The sequence below is a fragment of the Eucyclogobius newberryi genome, unplaced genomic scaffold, assembly GCF_026437365.1.
Source record: "Eucyclogobius newberryi isolate DKJ021-1_F unplaced genomic scaffold, fEucNew1.0.hap1 SCAF_1, whole genome shotgun sequence".
In the NCBI taxonomy this organism is placed as follows: domain Eukaryota; kingdom Metazoa; phylum Chordata; class Actinopteri; order Gobiiformes; family Gobiidae; genus Eucyclogobius; species Eucyclogobius newberryi.
The window spans coordinates 31,318,691-31,331,740 of NW_027315723.1; the positions used below are offsets into that span (position 1 = coordinate 31,318,691).

Consider the following 13,050-nt stretch of genomic DNA (forward strand, 5'->3'; position numbering starts at 1 on the left):
ACTTTAATGAACTCCTCCTAGGGCGATAGCCTGATCAAGTTCATATTTGGAGAATATCATCTACACAAGCGGGGCATCAAAACATATCCATATTTTGATTCTAAGTGCTACGGTCTCTGTGTGGCGGACCCGCAAATATATGTCACAAATGGGAAAACAGCGAAATCTCTAAAATGACCACATTTTTACGCTTCACACTTTAACAAACTCCTCCTAGTGCGTTTGGACCACCAATCTCAAAATCGGTGTACCTCCTCTAGACAAGTGGAGCATCTAAAGTTATTCAAATTTTATGGATAACATTTACGGTCTCTGTGCAGCTGAGCCGCAAACTTTTCGCAGAATTTGGACTATTTGGCCTTCAGAGTGGCCTATAAACAAGAGTTTTTCCAAATGACATGACATTTTGCACACAATTCTCATTTGCCATCCCCAAATTAAAAGTATGGGAGCCAAAGTCATATTTGGTAAAGCGTAGCTTTTTAGATTTTAAGTGGTACGGTCTCTGTGCCGTGGAGCTGCAAATATACTGTCACAAATGGGAAAACGCCACATCTTTGAAATGTTCAAATTTATGCTTCACACTTTAACAAACTCCTCCGTGGGCAATAGCCCAATCAAGCTTTACTTTGGGAAATATCATCTACACAAGCGGCATCAAAAGTTATCCATATTTTTATTCCAAGTGCTACGGTCTCTGTGCGGCGGCGCTGCAAATTTGACTGACACTTGTGTTGATTTGCACTGGATTGGCCATGTCCAATGTGTCGCCGTCTGTCAAGTTCTTTTTTAATTCAACACACAATAAGGGCGCCATCTTTATCAAGTCGAAAGCGCAGAGTCGGAAGGCCGGCGGCCCGCGAGGGCCGTTGGATGCCGCTTGCGGCTTTAATTTTCTTGTTCTTCTTCAGCGCTTTGAGCTCTAATTTGACCCCCTGAACATGCTCAAAAACTCACCAAACTTTGCCCAAAATTCAGAATCGGCGAAAAATTTGATTTTTTCTGGGCCATTTTTTCTTTCGTTAAAAAATGGCGCGACAGCGCCACCGACAAAAGTCAAAATACATTGCGCCTATGGGAGACGCCCTGAGGTCCTCCAAGTGCGTTTTGCCCACCGACCTCAAAATCGGTGTACGTCCTCTAGACAAGTGGGGCATCTAAAGTTATCCAAATTTTAAGGATAGCTTTTACGGTCTCTATGCGACGTTAAAAAATGGCGCGACAGCGCCACCGACAAAAGTCAAAATACATTGCGCCTATGGGAGACGCCCTGAGGTCAACTTTGTCGTAGAGCTACGAAATTCGGAACACGCATTCCTCTCGTGAGGACAAAAAAAAAAAAATTATTGTGGCCACGCCCCCAGACTTACCCTATGCCCGCCATCTTCCTTTGAAAATGAAAACACGCTGAGTTAGCCATTTTGTTCACGTCAAACTTTGACGAACTCCTCCTAGGCCGTTTTGCCCACTGACTTCAAAATCGGCGTACGTCCTCTGGACAAGTGGGGCATCTAAAGTTATCCAATTTTTTGAGATACCTTTTACGGTCTGTGTGCGGCGCAGCCGCAAAGTTGGACAACTTATTTTGGGATATTGCAGATCTAAAAATTGCTCCCATTTGATCAAAACCAGTCCGATTAGGACCAAATTTGAATCAGTTGTTAAACTTTCTAGTTTGGACCAGTTTATGATGACAAAATTGAAATGGGCGCGATAGCGCCCCCTACAGAGTGACCTTTAAATTAACATTGAAGGTCAAAAATTAGTTTTACCAAAATGTTCTAAACTTTACCCAAAATTCTATTTTGCCGTCCCGATCAAAAAAGCCAATCAGTAAAATGTCTAAATTTTTACCGCGTAGTCGTAGCGGTGACAGAAATCTCCCATGTTATCCCTATGGGAAAACCGCAAAATCTCTCAAATTACCACATTTTTATGTTTTACACTTTAACAAACTCCTCCTAGTGCGTTTTTCCCACCGACCTCAAAATCGGTGTACGTCCTCTAGACAAGTGGTGCATTTAAAGTTATCCAAATTTTAAGGATTACTTTACCGGTCTCCGTGCGACGGAGCCGCAAACGTTTCCCAGAATTCTGACTATTTGGCCTTCAGAGTGGCCTATAAACAATAGAGTTTTTCCAAATGACATGATATTTTGCACAAAATTCTAATTTGCCATCCTGATCATACAAGTATGAGAGCCAAAGTCATATTTTGTACGGCGTAACCGTAGCGATGACAGAAACATCCCATGATATCCTTATGGGAAAATCGCTCAAATCACCACATTTTTACGCTTCACACTTTAACAAACTCCTCCTAGGGCGATTGTCCGATCAAGCTCATATTTGGGGGAAATCATCTACACAAGCGGGGCATTAAAAGTTATTCATATTTTGATTTTAAGTGCTACGGTCTCTGTGCCGTGGAGCTGCAAATATACTGTCACAAATGGGAAAATGCCAAATCTTTGAAATGTTCAAATTCATGCTTCACACTTTAACAAACTCCTCCGTGGGCAATAGCCCGATCAAGCTTTACTTTGGGAAATATCATCTACACAAGCGGGGCATCAAAAGTTATCCATATTTATATTCTAAGTGCTACGGTCTCTGTGCGGCGGCGCTGCAAATTTGACTGACACTTGACACTTGTGTTCATTTGCACTGGATTGGCCATGTCCAATGTGTCGCCGTCTGTCAAGTTCTTTTTTAATTCAACACACAATAAGGGCGCCATCTTTATCAAGTCGAATGCGCAGAGTCGGAAGGCCGGCGGCCCGCAAGGGCCGTTGGATGCCGCTTGCTGCTTTAATTTGTTTTTGTTCTCTCTTTTAATACTCTATGGACTGAAAGAAAGCTTAAGAACGTCTGTTAGATCTGGTGGTACTTGGAATGCTAAATATTATTTTAGGTGATTCTAGGTGTGAAAGTTTAAAACCACTGAGGTAATGGTGCAGTAGAGGAAACAATAAAGTTATGTAATAAGATGTCAATGTACCTGGCTTTTTCTTGTAAATGTGCACATTTCCTTTTCTCCCCTAGAGTATATCATCTGGATCTAATTTTTAAATCCATTTATTGATCACATTCCCAAAAGAAAAAGCCACATTAGGATGAGAATAGAGATGAGAATAGATTGGCTGTGCAATTCACTTCACTATGGCTGTGAAAACTAGCAATGGGTCAAGAGTTTGTGACGTTAGAGCAATGGAAAACATCTTCCTTTTATGGTTAGAAAATCAGGTCCCCAGCTTTATGGGTCGAGCAAAGAAAAGATACATTTTTCCCAGTTTGTGACCTTTTGTAATTTACCCAAGCCTCTCAAATGTCTGTATGTAGATCAATGTTTTACTCCAATGATTGCATTGGACAGGAGAAAACGCTTGACCTTTTGTTGCTTTGTAAACAAAAGACTTGTCAAAAAGGTCACACATCTGTCCCCATAAACATACAGTATGTGCCTGGCCCTATCCGGACCGTTCTAGCCCTATAAACCTCTACAACTTTTAGCTCAGTTCACGACCCGCATAAAGAGCCTCTCAGCCTCAAAGTGCCATCCATCCAGCTGATAAGAACATTCATTTCTCTTCATCGCATTGTCCTCCAGGAAAAAACCTTGGGGATCCTTCTGCAGCGCTGACAGATGAGGGCCCACCCCTGTCCATCTCCACTAAATCAATGTGTGCTGGTGTCTGAGAGGATGGATCCAGTGATGAGAGTGGTCCGTGCAGCTGACAGGCACGTCCCGCCAGGGATTTGTCTCCATCTAAGTTCAAGACTGCAATATTCAGAACCAAGAGGAGCGCTTGATATCAAAGTGAGGGGTTTCTGCAGACCTCAATGATATTAGTTCTGATTTTGCCTGTCACATTTTTTACTCATATTTCAAAGGTTGAAGACAATATGCTGAAATGTTTTACTTAACTTATAACAAAACAAGAGGATCACAACAAAGAAGAACACACTTGCAAAAATCAAAACTTGCCTATAAGTTCATCAGCTTTTCCTTTTCTTTCTTTTGCATTAAAAATAAAAGATGTTTCTGTCCCGAAGGCTTTATTAGACAGGACAGTTGGAGCGTGAAAAGGGGAGAGACAATCGGAAAATGTTCGACGCCCAGAATCGGACTCACAATGTACAACGCCTTTAACCACTGGACCGCCGGCGAGCATGACAACTTAATTATTAACAATTTTGCCAATAGCTTCCCTTATTTATGGCTTGACAAACGTTTTCACTTGTACAATTCGCTATCAGAGGCAGTCGTGGCGCCCTCTGCTGTGAGCAAAACTAAATGTGAACTAAGGCTTTGAAATATTTCTAAGACACGTTAATTGATATGAAGGTGACCAAAGTCGTTTAAAAAGCTTAATGTTGGATCATGTATCGTTTCTGGTCGAGGGTCCGCACCTGCTTGTCCTCCATGAAGGTGTGACTGATTTCCTGGAACATTCCACAGCATTACACTTACTTAGCCCCATGGAGACAAACCACAAAACCAAGCATATTGAAATTAACTGGCCAGTATTATTTTGGTTTTACAAGAGCATAGTCTCATTTATAGGTCATCTTCAGGCTTCACTGCGACTTGAGGCCATTACGCTAAGCTATTAGCACATTTAAACCATTTTCATTTGGGATAGAAGCAAAAGCCGCACTCTCTCCTAATTGCCCGATGAAGTTTACACCCCTATTACTCCTCGCGTCTCATCTGTGAACATATCCACATACCTGGAGATGGATGAAGCAATTTGTTATTCAGACCAGGTTCTGCTCGGAGCGCGCGGTGGACGACAGGCGAGGGACAGCCAGGCCGGAGCGCGGTTACTAATGAGCCTTTATAACCATCACAGAGACGCCCTCATGCATCTTTCATATCCAAAGCTGCGCGGGCGGGTGCACAAACAGGTATGATGCATGATGGCGGCGTGTCCCGTCCTTAATGTGGGTCACCGCCCTGCCAAAGCACACACAAAACATGACAAAGTAGTGAAGGTGTCTGACAAGAATGGAGGTGCCGATTGCGTGCGAAATGTATGAATAGAAAATATTCAGGGATTTACTTAGGGATTTACATGTTTACACAGATGGAAATGATAGTGTCTTGTTAACAACAGATGCTTGGATAGATGCAATAAGAGGCTATTGATGGATTCATATGGAAAATGTTAGTTGTTATTCAGCGGATGAAGCGTGGTAAAAGTCTGCAAGGCAATGTGAAAAATGTTCCACCAAAATACTTACTTAAGATCAATATGTAAGCAGGAAATACATATATACAAGTAACACTAATCCATCTTTTTTTTCTTGGTATACATGTTTGACAATAACAGCATTTATTAAGTTAAAATTACGAAATTATTTACAATGAAAGATACCGTATTTTTCCGGACTATAAGTCGCACCGGAGTATAAGTCGCACCAGCCAAAAAATGCATAATAAAGAAGAAAAAAACATATATAAGTTGCACTGGAGTATGAAATGCGGTTGCAAGTGTGAAAATAACAAATAATATCACATATAAGTCGCTCCAGAGTATAAGTATATAAGAATAAATATAAGTCGTACCCCGGCCAAAACTATGAAAAAAGGTGCGACTTATAGTCCGGAAAATACGGCTATTTACAAAAAGACAACAAAACACCTTAACAAACTTTACAAAAGACAAAGATGCAACAGTGGAGTTCAGATTGTCTCATTTCCAAATTGCCGAAATATGCTTACCTAGCATTATATTCCCTATAGTTCACAAGCCAGTAAAGCATTTGTAAAATCGTCAGAAAAACTTTGCCAAACTTTGACATTGACATTTCTGGTGTACTTCCTGCATCCCTGTCACAGCATGAGTCTGCTAGCATGTCGCAGTCACATTTTGCACATTTCCCATTCTGTAACATTTTGCGAACATCGCTGCCCTGGTTCCTCTGTGTTGGATCTGTGTCTTCTGAAATGCAGCAGTCTTTATAGTGACAACAGGCTCTCTCTCATCTGTAAGTCTTCCCATCTGCCGTTTCATCACTACACAACACCGACTGCATACATATTCAGCACGCAGTCTGCAGCCGAGGATTCTGGGAGAAACGCTCTGACGTTGATGAAAAGCCACAGTAAAAAAAGCAGGCAAAAGTTTCGCTGTGCAGTGTAGTTCTAGTCAGCGGGATTACAGACGGACTTCATGTCGGTGAGGACGATGTCTCTGTATTTGTGCTCCAGACTCGCCATAAAGTCCAAGAAATCGCAAACTCTGAAGCCTCGGATTGGCTCCTCCTGTGGGGACAAGAGAAGACCGGCATTATGTCTGTCTAAACATCAAGGCAGGGAAGTATCTTTGAGGCTACTAATCTCGTTTTCAAGGGAGTCCTGGCCAAGATAGCAGCACATATCAGTCATAACTTCAACACACATTAAAACACAAAAATGTATTACTTAAAAACAGTTGCAAACCATAAATCCCATTTCATACATTTGCAGGGAATATCTAAAACTACAAACCTTCTCCTTTCACTTAAAAAGGTCAATTGCTGTTTTAAATTGTGTTACCTTTTAATTGGTAGCATAAACCTGTCCAGGGACAATGGATGTACAGGGTTAGGTTTATATATGGTGCTAGATAGATAAACTAACTTGTTCTGTTAAAATATCTAAAACTACAAACCTTCTCCTTTCACTTAAGAAGGACAGGGTTAGAGAACAAATGCATTTCAGAATTATCTCAAGTGACAGATGCTCACATTTGTCTAATACAGACAAACAGCTAACGACAATCAATTAATCCAACAACTGTCTTCTAACAATAAAAACTACTTCAGTAAAACAATAAACAAAGACTAACAATCCTTATCAGTGTCAAATGAGACAGAAATAGAACATTGCCTCGAGTTGTGGACACTTGATTTGTCTTAAAGTAGCTTTCTTTTCACAGTTCACAAGAGGGTTTTGAAGCAGGACAAGAATATGACATGTCGTATGATGTTGGCATACTGTACACAAAATAATGAAAAAGTACAAACACATCTCATTTTATCCATCTGAAGACTGTGATTGTCATTCACGCGCTGAGACCAGTGTGAATAAATTGAAGCAAACCTTTTCATTAAATTGCTTTACATTCAATCTATTTCCGAGTTGTAAGAAATCAGATGAAATTGGTGAATTGAAGGCAGCGCGGCGTCGGTAAACAACATCCTGGCTTAGTGCCCGGGTAATGAGGTTTTTACGTGGCGTGGTTATCGACGAGCATCTCCAACACACATGGGCAAAAGAACGCTTGAATTAGTCGTGTGCGTACTTTTGATTTAGATACAGTATTATTGGACAAAACAAAGGATTAGAGGGAGCAAGGGTGTATGAAGGAAAAAATAATGACTGGTTAGTTTTCTAATTTCCTTTTTTCCATTTCAAGGCCTATTAAGGTCAGGTAAACAGCGACAGTGACAAACAACTATAATGAAGCAGAGGAAGTGATTTAATAAAAAAATTATAAATTCTCATAAATCTCCACTTCTGGGTTTGGTCCATTAAAAGTCTGGAAACAGTTAATCTGTCTTGGTTCTTTGTGGTGTGTTATTATCACAGTGAAGCTGACATGGCCTGCTTTTCCTCACATCAGCTAATTACACATCCTAATTGAAATCATATTTATCAGTTCATTGATTTAAATTATACAATAAAGTGAGAATAACTTTGGCAATGGGCTTTGTGCACAGACCCCGGCTAGCTCAGTGTTAGCATTGGAGGACACTCGAATAAATATAAAATAAAACAAAGTAAAATAACAAAGTGAAGTACTATGAATACTATGAAAAAACAATCAGGAATACTTTACTTAAAAGTAAATATTGGATTTTATTTTACATTTTAATAAGTTAGCATTAGCTGTGTGAGAGAGTTAGCTGCTTGGCACCAAGCCCCCAGGGGGCAAAGTCATATCTCATTCTTTTTTGCGTTATCTCAATAATGATGGTCAGAGGATATTTTAACAAAGCATCAGAAATGTGTCTATAAAATGTATAATGTCTTGGTTGATGTTCAAGTTTCACAATATATGAATGGACAAAAATGAACCACAAAAGTGCAAAAATGTCTCTTTATACCATTGTTTGGGAGATGACACTTTGCTTTAACTGTTAGAGATCTTTTTGAATTGTTTAAATTATAGACCGTTTTGCATCTACAAAACATAAAATGTGATATGATACATTTTTCAATATCTCTGCCATGTCTAATTATAAATATTATAGAAGATGTACTCGCAGACTGACTCTCTCATATTTCTTTTCAAATGGAGGCTATTGCCACATAATCAGAAGTTACTATAAGAGCCAACAAACCAGAGTAACTGTCCCGTTTCCTGAATAAGCCCCACAACGTCCTCTATATTTCTCACAATATATCAGCGCTTATAAGATCATTAGGGGCAGTAATGAAAGCACTAATTACATAGATTTCTCCTTTTCTCAGGCCTGTCTTCACTTGACAAATGAGTGGCATTATAAGTGCAGTGACTGAGCAGACGACTACATCAATAACAGCTACTACAGTGACGGACTACTTTATTGTTAGACAAAGTAATCTGCCTAAACAATATTGGAAAAGAAAATCCAATCTTTTTGGGGAACGAAACTATTGCTCACTAATAAGTGCGCTAATTACTTTTTTCTCCAATATTCCAAAATCATATTAACCGAGACGTATCAAATAATAAGACAGACGTTGCTATACAGTCACGGCATGTAGGTTTGAAAAGTATAATTTGTGATCTAATATCTCATATCTATCAATGTTTGTTTTATTTCTCAGGTAATTTTCTTTTCAAGGTTTAATTGAAATAAAATATAGATTTATCCCCCGCAGTGTTGAGCCCTGGAGGGAGTTTAAATGTTTTAAAATTCAAGAAGCAACATCTGTGAACATCTGTGCGAGCGCCACCTCTTCTTTCCCCTCTTTCTTTCTTTCTTTCTCTCTGCACACGTCAGCTTGGTTCAAACCGGGACAGGATGGCAGTGAGTTTGTGACGGGCAGAGCCACTCATTAGCACAGCTTCCACAGATAAAGCTCCATAATTGATGTTTTATTCAGAAAAGTGTGAGAGGGACGCAGAACAGTGGAACCATCAGAGAAGACACTGCTTACGGAGTAATGACGAGGGGGCCGCGGCTCATCATTCTGATATGAAACGACTCTGGATTGGACTCAAGTTAATTCAATATACAATCGTTCACAAAGGAAACGAGCATCATCCAAAATACAAACATGCAACATTGCCTGATACGAACCAGCAATTCAATCTACTGTATTGTTGTTTTTACAGGGAAGTATTGTTTTATTGAGTTTAGATCCGTCTGGTCATAATGTTCTGTCCATGAACAAGACACTAAACTTACTCCCCGCTTCTGCAAAGCTTAATGTGTGAGTGATTGTTAAAAGGAATTAGATATGTTTTTTGTGCAGAGAATAAACGCTTTGAACAACCGTTTAAAGAAGCCCTATTGTGCTTTAGTCTGCTATATAGTTCTAATCTACGACACCCATGGATCATTATGCTAGATGTTGGACATTTTAAATGGCAATATCGATCTAAAACCACTTTAATTAAAAATTATGAATTAATCACTTCCGGGTTGAACGTACATTCGCCAGTTAAGAAAATAAAATGGCAGAACAAAGCATGTAAAGAGCAGTGGGCATGACACGGGGAGCGGTGAACACGGGGACAGTCGGTGCAATGGCGTCTTGTCCACAGAAGAATAAAGATTACAACGTTGAGTGGTTAAATGAGAAGGAGAAACAAAAAGGCCTGATGTAGATTTTGAATAATGAGCCTCATTTAAGGTGGTACTTGCATTTGGCCCATCCTGAAGTGCCACTGGGGCGCCTCAGGAGCAGTGGTCGCTAGGCTTTTGTGCATGTTTTATGTTGATGGGAGAAAGCGGAGCACCCAGAGGAAACCCACCCAGACACAAGGAGAGACATGCAAACCACACAGAACGGCCCGTACCAGGAGTTGAACCCGCAACCTTCTTGCTGTGAGGCACTAAATTTGTATTGTAACTCTCCACTTGGAGTAATCGCTAAAGCAGATTTGAAACATTTCATCATATTTACAACAGTTAATAAACAATGTCTCACTATATTACGATCAATAATATAATAAGAGCATTATTATTATTATACATATTTTCTACATATTTTTGTTCTGCCCATATTTGTTCGATACAAACCAGAAGGTGGAAACTCTGCTATAATTTTCCCAGTGTTTATTTACTTTTACTATTGATCTGAGCAGCTAGAACACTGAAGATCTCCACTGAGGGAGAAATAAAGGATTATTTTTGCTTTAAATCGCTTTGTAAATCACGCCTTAAGTGTGGAACTGCTTTGTTTTTTGTCTAGTCTCAGTCGGTCCATTAAAAGTCACTGTAACAACTTGTTAATACTTACAAGTTTAATACAAGTTTTTGCCGAGACCATTGCGTAAAATAAAAGTTAACTTTTATGATGAGGCTACTTTAAACAGTACTTAAGTTTCAAACGGGCCCAAATAGCAGTTTTGATATCACAATGTGTATCAAAACTATAACGTATACCTCTATTTCTTTCAACATAACACAATATGTATGTGCATGTATGTATGTATAGGTATGACTCTTATTCTTAGATGGATCAAGATCACTCTAAAATTATTCAGGAAATGATTTATCCATTTCTTTTTACCCTGGACGCTGTTGTGGCATACCTTGAGAAAGATCTGCAGCTCCTGGGACTGTGTCTGCTGCAGGATGTCCGGCTGGAGGTGCTTGAAGAGGGCCACACACATGTAGACCTGGTAGTCTGCTCCCATCAGCACACACGTGGACAGATAGTGGACGATCTCAGGCCAGTCCAGGTAGTTCCAAAAACACTGAGTCAGCCAGTGGACGCACATCTGATGAGGGTCAACACAGTGATGCCATTAACCCCAGAGGGACAGAAAATTACGATACTTTTTTATCATCAATGATTCAACTGTAGATCTGTTTGTTATGTTATTGCTTTGCCTGAATGGTCCACTGTATTGCATTAAAGTATCCATCTCCAGGGAGACAAGCAGGTGAAGTCACCAAGCCAAGTCACAGGTCAAATCTGTGGAGGTGATTCCGCAGTAAGAATGCATGTTTTTGAGAAATCAACTAAATATTCAATAAATGCAAGATAGATCAGTGCTGTTGTTAGCCTTGCTGTTAAAACAGAATTAACTTCATGTTGCAACTAGATATATAGATAAGGTATAAAAAGTATATGCTGTCATCTGAAAAAAATAAATCAATAATTTCCATAAAATAGATTGTTCTTCTGATTACAAAACTATCTTTCATGTATTTGCCTACAAGACAAACTTCCAATATTTAAAACTTTGTATTATTATTTATTGACATTAAAGTTGTCAAAGTTCATCTTAGGGCCCCAAAGAGATTTAACACCACCTCAAGGATGAGACGCCCACAATTCAAAAGCATGAGGTGAGCGATGAGCTCTCTTTGTCCTCACTGCAGTCGATCACCACACGTTCACTCAGAGTTAGTACTGAGGGTGAGACCTCCTCTGTCTGGCTTCAGGGGTCTCAGAAAAGACTGGTGGTCATTCAGTAATTCATATTCCCTGAATGTATAGTACACTAGATCAAGTTAGGGGGAATCGATTACCTCTTGGTAGATGTTGTCATCTCTTGTGGGGCCTCTTCAGTGGTGGGACAGTGAGGGTCACCTGAGATGTTCCTCTGAACCAGGGCCATACTGTCTCTTAACTATTTAGCATAATCACCATTGCTCTCCTCAAAGTACTCCAGAGTGATAAACTCATCTTGTTAACCCTAGCCCTTAGGGTTATCCTCTTTGAATAGTCTACATTGAGGAGTTTTCTCTCCAGGTTCAGAAACCCCATCATGTCAGTGAATTGAAGGATCTTTCAGGCAGGTATGAAAGTATTTTCTGCTTCTCCTTAGATGTTTTCTCTGCTTGATGCCCTTGTCAATCACACTGACATATTTTCCATGACCACAGGGCTTGTTGTTCAACATAGTTGTTTCAGAAATGAGAAAACATTCACTGCATGAGTTTGGTTCAAATACTGTTTTGCAGCTGAAAGATCATGACTCATGCGGCAAATATCCAGTAGGAGGCTCGTACCCATTTCGTTGAATCCAGACAGTGTATTTTGTCACTTGTTTTAAGAGCGCTTGTTGTGTGGGCTTTCTCTCAGAATTGTGGGTTTGTGTATATTGCCATTTCTACCTGTGTCTCACCAACAATCCTGCTTCATGTGGAACTGTGACATCATGCATGCATACCATTGACAATTTGAAATGATTGGATTGAAATTATATTATTATTGGAAATGTGTTAGTCACCATTTGTTTGTCCCGATTGTTCCTTTACTTTGGAGACTATAGTATATTCATTTCATGTGCCACCAGGTCTTTGTAAATGACTGTTATTTGGAAACAAGATGAAATGTGCTAAAGCTCTCTGGTGTTTGATATTGAGGTGGGACTCAGGGACACCGACTGGAGCAGATGCATGCTAATGTGTATTTTTGCAGCTGATGATGTTTTGATGTGTGATATTAATGAGACAGCTGCTTCCAAATAGTTTCCAGCAAAAATAAATTAAGCCATAAAAAATATTTCACACCCAAAGACCAAAGATATGAATTACATTTGAATGCTCAGGTTCTAGAAAAATGGGCTCCAAATGGGCTCCATCATTGCATTCAGTTGTTAATGACATGGGTATTAATGTATCAGTTTGTCAGTAGCTTTTTAAAAATATAAATCCATTACACTAATAACTATTATGAAGGTTGCAGAAAGTATTGTGCATTTTTTCCAGCCTTGTTACTGGCACAATTTCATACATTTTAAGACCAAAACACTTGGATTTTGTTGAGTGAAAAATACAGTTCTGAGGAAATATTTTTCAAGTGCCCATTAAAAGGCTTTAATTATTTCCCACAGATTTTGAGAATTGTACATTACGGTACATGTCACAACATGTAACATGTATTTTCAT

The 13,050-nt window shown here is 39.6% G+C and overlaps 1 protein-coding gene across 1 annotated transcript in view; it reads right to left on the reverse strand.

Annotated features, from left to right (window-relative positions):
* Positions 1-5,426: 5,426 nt before the first annotated feature.
* Positions 5,427-13,050, reverse strand: part of tbc1d32 (TBC1 domain family, member 32) — a 44,001-nt gene continuing 36,377 nt past the window's right edge. The window contains exons 32-33 of the mRNA XM_072443574.1: positions 10,740-10,928; positions 5,427-6,271 (exon numbers count right to left, since the gene is read on the reverse strand). Of these exons, the coding sequence (XP_072299675.1) occupies positions 6,152-6,271; positions 10,740-10,928 (309 nt within the window). The 3' untranslated portion in view covers positions 5,427-6,151. The remainder of the gene's footprint in view (positions 6,272-10,739; positions 10,929-13,050) is intronic.